The sequence below is a fragment of the Protobothrops mucrosquamatus genome, unplaced genomic scaffold, assembly GCF_001527695.2.
Source record: "Protobothrops mucrosquamatus isolate PMUCROS unplaced genomic scaffold, P.Mucros_1.0 scaffold1398, whole genome shotgun sequence".
In the NCBI taxonomy this organism is placed as follows: domain Eukaryota; kingdom Metazoa; phylum Chordata; class Lepidosauria; order Squamata; family Viperidae; genus Protobothrops; species Protobothrops mucrosquamatus.
In genome coordinates this window covers 405,137-415,456 of record NW_015387583.1, presented here as the reverse complement: position 1 = coordinate 415,456, position 10,320 = coordinate 405,137, and the positions used below count along the sequence as shown (strand labels likewise).

The window sequence follows — 10,320 nt, the reverse complement described above, 5'->3', positions numbered from 1 at the left end:
GGCATCAGTAGAGAACCTTCTGATGTTGTCCTCACCTGCTTCAAATGCCATCTCCACATATCAGCTTTTCAAGCTTCCTAATCACAGATCTATCAATAATTCAGGGCCCATCAGCAATACTCCGAAGGGCGGGCTCTTACCCTGCACTTTGGTACTGTCAGCAAATAATGTGCCGTACACAGATTCTCCATTTCAAATCCCAGGGCAGCAGGCCAACTCTAGCTAGTATTGTATTTTCAATTAGCTTCTGAGTGAATGCTTGGCATCTGCAGAAGGGAATCTGCACACAATTAGCTTCTTGTTCCTTTCAGCTTGGTGCTGAGTGGATCATCTGGAGAACTGGAGGAAGAAGAACAGCATCTCTGAGAAGGGACGTTGCTGTGGATGTAGAAGGAAGAAGGGGGTTTTGCAGCTCAAGCAGTTTCGGCTCTCTCTCTACCTCAGAAATTATTGTGATTGTTAAGGAGCGCTGGGCTTCAAGGAGTTTGCCAGGAGATAAGAAGAGAAGGAACTTTCTTGTCTCTCCTTTCAGCAGGCCAGATCTCCCCACCCTCCCCCTACTTCTGCTATTCCTAAATACTGTCATGGAACCAAACAGTCCTAAAAAGATACAATTCGCTGTACCATTATTTCAAAGTCCAATAGATTCTCAAGCAGCTGAACAGGTAAGCTGGTTTTATCTTCAATGCCTATGAAAGAGGATAAAGATTGTTAAGGGTACCGTGTTTCCAAATCTGGAAGCTGGAGTGCAACTTTGCAGAAGTTCTTGGATTCCATAAGAATTCTCTGTCATTGAAAGAGAGAAGGAAAGAGAGAGAAAGAAGAGAAGGGAGGAGGTTTGCCTTTTGAATACTTTAGGGATGTGTTTTTTTCTGAGCAAACCCTTTTCTGTAAAAAGAGAAGCATCCAAACAGTGAGCTTGAGACTTGAATATAAAAATTATTGAAAGTATTTAACGCTAGCAGATTGATGGATAGGTAAGAAAATAGTTCAGTTGAAAGAGTATATAAATGATAGATAGGTGGATGATAGATAGAAAAATAGAGAGATAGATAGATGGATGGATGGATGGATGGATGGATGGATGGATGGATGGATGGATGGAAAGATTGCCTGCATCTTCAAATGGAGAAAACATGTAAAGAAAACATTCAGTGTTTCCAAGGCAATTTCTGAGCAGTCACATTAATAGCCTAAATTTATGTAGTTATATTTTCAAAACAATACAATACTATCAGCATCATAGAACAAACTTTGATAGAGGTTGAAACCACCTTCTCTTTGGCTGTTTGAAATGGTACGTTCCCCCTCACTGACAGTGCATGGTTATATACCTGCAGATCAGGATGTTTCCTGGAGTTGATTCTCAGACTTAGAGTTCAGCTTTGATACCCAGAATGGACAAACCTAGATGCAGTTTGATCCAAACCTCAAATCTCAGCAGTTTGAGTCTGCTGAGTCCCACTGAACTGAATCAAATTTATATCTGAGAAGTTATACAGTATGTGAGGTTCTGTTGTTAATGTTTTAACTGAGATGACCACTATGAAGAGAACCTTCACTAACAGAAAGGATTGTTGATGACAGCCCCAGAGAACAGATGAAGCCAGAACAGAATGAGATATTCTTATACAGAAAATATTTTAGATGCTATTCTCTTACCCAAGATGACCTTCACATCTCATCCCTTTCCATACTTTCTGAGTGATAAATGCTTTCAAGATACCAATTTCTTTAGTCATCTTTCTGTATGTAGACATAGAAATTCCTAGAATTAAGGCCATATGCTATTTCTTTGACCTAGTACCCTGTCGAACTACAGAGGATTATAACTCCAAATAGTCAGCCAGTGAGAGTTTTTTTAAGGAATGTTGGGGACTGAAGTCATGCTGGGGGTACTAAGTTGAGAAAGGCTGTATTTTCTCCCGTTTAACATTGTGTGGCATAAGACATCCATGTCATTATCGGAATAGTTCCCATCTAATGGAGATTCTTGGCCAACAGCATACATGCTAAGGATCAAAGTATTGGGTTTTGTGCAAATATAAGATTATGCTTCTTGACTATTAAGAGGACATGACAATGACTTTCAGACCAGCCAGTGATTTACAATAGATTAATGCAACTGTGATTTCTTTTTCCTGCTTTCAACCATTGATGTCTGTAGCCTATACAGAATGGCTTTTGAAATGATTTTTCATTACTAAAAGCAATTTGTGGCTTCCGATATCAGAAAAATGATCTGGGCCCACATCTGACTGATAACGTAAGAGCTAGGAAGCCAATCAGTATTGACACAATGAAATCTAGCTTTTTGCAAAACCAGATCTCCAGATCAAAATCTCCCCAGGTATTTTCAGTCAGAGTTGGCATCGGTGCGGCAGGTAGTATTATAGTGAGAATGAATAAAAGTTGCGTAGTTCTGAGACAGGCCGTGTGGTCACCTTAGACAAGAGAGCCCAACTGGAATTTAAAAGCTCATTGCAAAATTGGGGTGGGAAAGCTCTGGGATATATAGCTGAAGTGCCATTTGGGATGAAAACCACGCAAAGATCCAGGGTTTCACACTCCTTCCACAGCACTTGGAACTAGATCAGCAGACTTGATTATTCTTGTCCTTTGGGGGGGGGGTCTTACTGAATTTGAAATCCAGCACAATATAGCAAACTAAAAAAAGTAAAAAAATGATATGATGATGATGATGATGATGATGATGATGATGATGATGATGATGATGATGTTATCCATTCAGTCATGTCTGGTTCTTGGCAATTCTATGGGCCACATCTTCTGATCTTGCACTACTTCTTTGAGTTTTTCTATGCTCTGGTTGCTTTGATGGTGCTAGTAATACTAATAGTACAAATTCAAGATAACCTGCTGAGTTTTGTTCTTGAAATAGAAAGCGGAATCAGCTTGTTCTGATTTTTATGGTGATTAAAGGAGGCAATGATTTGAATATTTAGGCAGTGTTTGTATTAGCTTAGTAACTTCTCATTAATTGTGAACTTAGAGATATAGCTGCTTGCATTTATATTTGATCCATCTGCCTGTACCTATGATTTCTGCAGATCAGGAAAAGAAGGCCCACCCCAGCATCCTTAGTAATTATGAATGATTCGTCTCCTGGTAAGTCTACGCTATGGCTTTCTAAATGTTTGATGAGATTAAAAAAACATTATAGGGAAAGAACTGGAAACAGATGTAAAATGGTAGAACAATGGCTAACAAAAAGAAACATCTACACTTTCTTGTGCTTGTCCACCTTTGTGGACATTGGAAGGAAATAATTTCTGCTCCTAACTCCACAGATGCTTTTTCATTAGCCAGGTTTATATAGTGATTAAAGTGCTAACCTAGGAGTAGAGAAACCCAGATTTTAGGTCTACCTTAGGGAGGGAAGCCAGCTGGGTGACTTTGGGCCAATCACTGTCCCTCATCTGTACGAAGAAGTCAATTACAAACCACTTCTGAAATCTTGTCAGCAAAAATGGAGGAACCACAGCTGCAGGAATCAAGACTGATTTGAAGGCAACCAAACCCCACAGATGTGTCAGACTGGGATTAAAAGTATCCATAAAATCGAGCATGTTCCTTAAGGGTTAGCAGATTTTATTTTTCATTATTTTGTTTAATTCGTGACTCCATTCCATTCAATAAGACCGTTATAAAAATTCTATTACAATGTTCATAATGTTTACATACACACAGACACACAAATCAATAAGTAAAAAAAGAAGGAAAAAAATGAGCCCAATTAAGAGAAATAATATAAAAAGATGCAACAAAAGTTGGGCCCCGTAGGCTTTAGCACAATATATTGTTTTCAGAGAAAATGTTACTAAGGAAGGTTCAAAGACCATACACCAAACAAGTAAAGAAGTATTTAGAGGGAAATGGCAACCAATTTGAACATTTAATGTTAATTTCCATAATAAATTATCTGTGGGGTCTGACTTTTGCTATGCCCTGTATATAAAAGACCTGATAGCATAAACACCAATACTGAAAAACCAACAGAAGGCCATGATGTTTCCTTGGGTTATATGTTCATAAACTTCAGAATAGCCACCTTTGAAAAAAAGAAATTACAAAGAGTAAAACCACTAAATTAGAATTCATCAGGGGAGTTAAGGTTTTCTTTCTACATTCCAGTCAGACTACATATGTTAACTAATTTATCAGTAATTACACCATGGTTAATTACTGCTTTGCTAATGGTCACAGTTTAGACAGATAATTTTGCTTCTCACCTTTCCTGTCACCACTCAACATTCTCCATTTCTAATTTTCCACTCTCACTCTGAGCCCCACCTACTTTCTCTATAAACTCTAACCTTTTCTCAGCACTGTACCAAGTGTATCTAATGAAATGGACTGGGATCCACAAAAACTTTTTTTTCCAGAGATTATAAACTTCAGGTTTCAGGCACCCTCCTATAATTTTACACATTATGCAGATGCACAGAAATTAAATGAAAATAAGACATTTTTAAAAAGGAGTTGACATCCCTTGAGATTGCCAATTGGCACATGCCTATGATTGTTGAAATCTTGCAAATGGAGCACTGAAATTTCACGAGATTTAATAATCTTTTTTGACTGGATGTTAAGCAACCAATGTAGTCATTTACTCCATGCTTTCAGGACACAAAGTAAAGCAATAGCTTAACGCCATGTCTTCACAATTACTGTTCCAATTCTTCCCTTTGTTGAGGATGGCAGAGATTCTTCCTGACATTTTCAGAGAGAATCTACTCCTTGAATTAAATCTTTGGCTGAACTACCCTGTTTTTCTGAATTTGTTAACTCTCTAATGTCTGCACCATTATTCCTTTCTCTGAACTAGAATAGTACCTCCATATTGCCTCTGATAATCCATAAATCCATATGTGGGTTCTCTGACATACTGCCAAAATTTAGCAATAAAATGCCAAGGACAAAAATACACTTTTCCTTGGGTATCTATGAGAATGATATAACATGATGCAACATAATCTCTGCACCTTTTACACTTGCATTGTGATATCAAAATGCATGTTTCATCCTTTTGACCAACAGTTTGCTATTGTTGTTCCTGCAGTATTCCGGTTTAAGAAGATTTTTATATTTCCAGTCTTTAAAAGGTTTAAATTATTAACATTTCCTTTAATTAATAATTATGTGCTCTCTTATGTGACTCCTGGTGATTGCCTGGATACACCCCTGTAGTTTTCTTGGGAAGATTTCCCAAACTGGATTGTCCTGGCTTTCTTATGGCTGAGGGAAGTGAGAAGGACCAGCTGATGGATATCTACCTGGCCTCATTCCTAAGGCAGGACAAGAACTCACAATGTGGCATTAAAATGGCTCTCAATGTTTCTTTCAATCACCCCAAAATACCTAGGAAAATTGAAAAAATAAATAGCAGCTTCTCCGTACTAATCTATGAAAAGCAATGTTATATAAACAAACTGCAAGATAAATGTGTGCGTATAACCCAGAGATATCTTAAGAAGAGTGCTGTACATAACCATTTCCCAAAAGTGGCATGTACAATGTTTTCCTCAATTTCAGACAAACCTGAATCGAATAATGGTTAATATTTGCATTGATGGTTGGTATTGGCTTCAAGATGACATGATGCCCTGAAAATACAATTAGAACATACAAGTTAAACTAAAGTATTGCATATCTGCCAATACATTATGTAACACAAAGCAACATTTGCCTCTGAGATTTCTAGCATTTCTATGTAGGTGTTTGATGTCTGCAATGGCTGACAGCTCTGCCTGGAACTGTGATATAAAAGTATGTTAATGTCAATGCAATAAATATGTTTTTTCCACCTGAGATGTACAGCAGCTGAGGAGCTAGCCAGAATCTACCATGCCCTCAAAGTCACACTACTGACAGATTTCCTAATCAATTTTTACCACTGTCCATTTAAAAGCTATTTGAGAAGCAACCTCGTTTCTCTTTTACTGATATTCATTCCCCATTTTCTATAAAAGCTTTGACCGTTTCATACCCATTAAGCATTACTAGACTAGTGGGTTCCAGCTCTGGCAAATTGGCCTTCTTGGACACTAAATGGAGGTCAGGTAACAAGAGGCCACTTTTTTCTCTCAAACAAATAGTCTGTTTTCAAGGAGGGGCAGCATTAGCAAATGACCATGAACGTTTTCAAAACGATAGTAGAGCATCACAAAAGAATGCCACAAGGTTGTTGCTGCTGCTATTTTCTGCTCCTACCTCCACAGAAGAAATGTATAATTTAAAATTAACTAAAACCTTATGGAAGCTATTTGGAAAAACATTATGAATGAGTGTGAATCAGGGATGGTAATCAGTAACTTTTAGTTGTTAGTATACAACTCCAATAATTTCTAATGGAGTTGAGGCTGATATTTAGAAGAAGTCCCAGTCCTGAAGCAGACCATAAGGAACTGGGTTGGTTCTTAATCTAAGTAAGTGAGATGACACTTTTGGGTCCAGAAATGATACAAGCCAACTTTTTGCCCAGCAAAAAAAATTCTGTAATGCCAGAAGAAGCAACATACATAACAGGAGATTGGGAGAAGTTGGACTTTTGATCCAATCTGGCAGGCTTTTCCAATGTACATATTGGCTCTTGAGCCTGGACATGGAGTAATTGAGCAAGTTGTGATAGGCCCAACTTAAGAATGTGAAGTCCAAGTATGTCTTTAGGCCAGGAGTCCCCAACCTATGGGCCATGGCCTGGGCCTGGGCCGCAGGCTTCTGGCCAGTGGGCTGCGGAAATGGCTGCCTGGTGTGCGCTCACATGGGCATGCATTCCCCCCCCCACTAGTGCTAGAGCCTGTGGCCCCATTTGCACATGTGTGTGGGTGTGAACAGGGATGCTAGCGCGGGGCAGGTGTCCACAGCCTGTTTGTGCATGTGTGAATGGGGGCACTAGCCCAGATGGGTTGCGTGACCCATTTGCGTATGTGTGAATGGGGTTGCTAGCTGCCACGGTGGGTACGTAGCCGTTTGTGCATGCGCACAGTGCCACCACATGCCGCATGCACAAACAGCTAGTGCCACACCAGTATGTGTGGCCCCGTGCATGCGCATGCACGTGCTCACCAATTTTGAAGCTACTCTCCTTCCCTCTGATCCACAAGCCTGGAAAGATTGGAGACCTCTGCTTTAGGCAATCAAGGGGAAGGGAAAAAGATACATTGTCTGGCCATGTGCTTAATCCTTTCTGAAATGGAAAACTCTTGGCCATCTCAAAGACTTCTGGAATGCCACATAACCTCATAACTGACCCAAGGAAACATTCTACTGGGAGAAAATATTTCAGCCTTTGTCCCAAGAAAAATGAAACACTGGTGAAAGCCAAGCACTGGATTACCCGGACCAAGATCTTCTGCCCATAGCAGAAACTTCAAACTACCAAGGCTGACCCAAAATATTCTGCTGCTTGAGATAGAGCGACAAAGTTACTAACCATGACACTCAGAGCTGATCATGTTATTTCTACTCCTATGGAGGCAGTTCATTAAAACCCCATGCTAAATTGTTTAAAGTCTGGCAAGACACTTGGGTTCAAGGAATGGGCTCACGGAACATGAAGAGAATTTACTGGAAATATTTCCTTTTCACACTTAAATTTGCTGACTGGTTGTTATAAAGAGCCCACTTATTTTTCATGGAAAATTTTTCATCTTGTTCTCAAAAATAGCAGGACTTTCAACCTTGACTTTCTAAGGAGTTAACTTCATGCCTGTCTAACTTATAGCATAAAGGTGCCATTTTTCTTAGCAAAGTGCTTATGACATTGGCTTCATCTCTTCTTTAGCCTACAGTGGAAGCATCTTAATTTATTCTATTTTAGTTACTTTGCCAATTTTCCACACACAGCTTTTGCCATAGACCTGAGCCATAATACTTGATTGTTGTTATGGTTGATAATATGGTCAGGCAATTGGCATATGCCAGATTCAGATTACTGAGGTACGCCCTTCCCCTGTAGGCACTCCAGGTACCACCACAAGCCACTTTGAACTTGACTATTGGAGAGACATGAAATCTGGTTTCTGAAGAGACACTTGACTGTGTAAACCCTGAGCAACATTTTCCAAGGTACTTCTCAGGCCCTAACACTGTGGTGGCGAACCTATGGCACACATGCTAGAGGCGGCACTCAGAGTCCTCTCTGTGGGCACGCACGTCGTTGCCCAAGCAGAGTTCACCAGAGTAGTGAGCACATGGCGTTTGGAAGCGACAGGGCAGGAAGTGAGTGAGCAAGTGGCGTTGGCTCCCCAGGGATGCCACGCGCACCCAGTCTGCCGTGACCACTGCAGCCACACCCACCCAGTGCCCCCCCTGAGGGCACCACAATGCTGATGCAGCCCTGGCACTTTGCGATAAATAAGTGGGTTTTGGGTTGCAGTTTGGGCACTCGGTCTCTAAAAGGTTCGCCATCACTGCCCTAACACTTCATAGCCCATGAATATGGCCTTCTTGCTGCCTGTTGGTGAGTCTGTTAGCAAGAATTATTGTATAGGTTATGTGCGGCTCTACTATTTATATCAATTTTATTATTTCTGGGGAATAACTCATGAGTACTACAATTGAGTGGTCTACATCACTGGTGTGTCATGCAGCTCCTGTGTTTGTGGCATTTTGCTATTACTTATGCTGGCCCCAACACTGTTGGTGCTGGGGGTGGGTGAAGGGAAATAGGTAAACAGTTTTCCTATTCTACTCTAACTTTGATGGCACCAGTGTCAAGGTGTCAGTTATTGTTCTTACATATGAGACAGTCCCAATTGCATTCATAGGGTACTTCCAGGCACTTCTGATCACAAGTTCACAGGTGGATTTCTTGACTACTATTTTTATACAACATGAATATGATGATACCTATTCATATTCAACATCAATTGGTTCTGGGAGGCATGACGAGTACCAAAAACAATGAGTACCAAACAATTATTTCCCATAACGAATAATGTAGTGAGTCACAAGGTAGCTGACACTGACAAGTTCTAGCTTATGGATTGAGTACCAAAGAAATGATGAGTACCAAGACAAAATGTTTGCGTCAAAATGTGTTGAGTACTAAATGTGATGAGTTTTAAAGAAGTTGAGTACCAAGGCACCACTGTATAAGGATGTACCTTACTTGCTTACTCTTGCTCAGGTCTTCAATACTGACAACTTCTTCATGTCTAGGCTAACTCTGCCTCCATAAACCTGCCAGGAATTCATCTCACCAAATGTCAAAAGGAGATATATATGAGATGAAAAAAGATTGAGACAGTTGTGATGCAGGAAATTTTGCAGAGCAAAGCACTTGTGAAGCTTCAGGTAGTCACTTCGATCTCTGAAAAAATTGCAGAGGAATTACATAGGCATGGATATTATTACTCAATAACACAATGTCAGATGAAAGTAAAGAGAGAGAACACACTGCAAAACCCAGAAATATCCTTACAAAAATGTTTTCCCAATGTTCTTGCCCCATAAAGTCCCTCCTCCATACTTCCACCTTGGAAGTGGGCCTCCTGGGCTACATTCTAAAGAATGTTAAATCCATATTCATAAACAGTCTAAATGACAGGTGCACAGAGTGATGTGTCTCTGCCACACCCATCATCTATTAATTAGGCCATTTTTGAATACTCTTTTAAAAAGATTCTACTATTCAGAAATAGCCTGAATGATCAAAGGCACAAAGAAACTCTGCATATATGACTTGTCACTCAGAAGCCTAATCTCACCCTACTACATGACAAGAAGAACAATTTATTTTTTTTCTGCCAGTCAGAAGGGAAATGAAAACATGGGACACCACCAGTTATTTTCTTTAACCAGTCCCACGTTAAATCTTTATAGACACCATCACTGGCTCTTTGTGTTCCGGTAGCAGAATACAGAATAATAGAATTAGAAGGGGACCTTGGAAATCTTCTAGTCCAACCCTCTGCTCAAGCAGGAGGCCCTATATCATTTTAATCACACGGGAACAGTTTAAGTCTCATGGAGAAAGCTAAAATTCATCACTATTTTCAACAATGGCAAAGTTAAAATTACTTCTGGGAAATAATCCTGAATCCAGAAAGTAATCCTGTATATGACAGTTTTTATTTTCTTTTAACGACCTGTGTAATCCCTTGGATCAGGGTGGAGTCAGGGCTACTGAAAGGAGCTAAGCGTTTACTGGCCTGATGCCCTTCCTGACACCTACGCGGAGTTCGCAGCAGATATTTTTTTCTTTGCGCCGAGAGAGAGAGAGAGAGAGAGAGAGAGAGAGAGAGAGAGAGAGAGAGAGAGAGAGAGAGAGAGAGAGAGAGAGAGAGAGAGAGA

General features: G+C 40.1%; 1 protein-coding gene across 2 annotated transcripts in view; it reads left to right on the top strand.

Moving 5' to 3' along the window:
* Positions 1-365: 365 nt before the first annotated feature.
* PPP1R1C (protein phosphatase 1 regulatory inhibitor subunit 1C) overlaps positions 366-10,320 on the top strand; it is a 43,672-nt gene continuing 33,717 nt past the window's right edge. For both annotated transcript variants that reach the window (XM_015821743.2, XM_015821744.2), the window contains exons 1-2: positions 366-665; positions 3,072-3,129. In XM_015821743.2, coding sequence (XP_015677229.1) covers positions 585-665; positions 3,072-3,129 — 139 coding nt within the window. In that variant the 5' untranslated portion in view covers positions 366-584. The remainder of the gene's footprint in view (positions 666-3,071; positions 3,130-10,320) is intronic.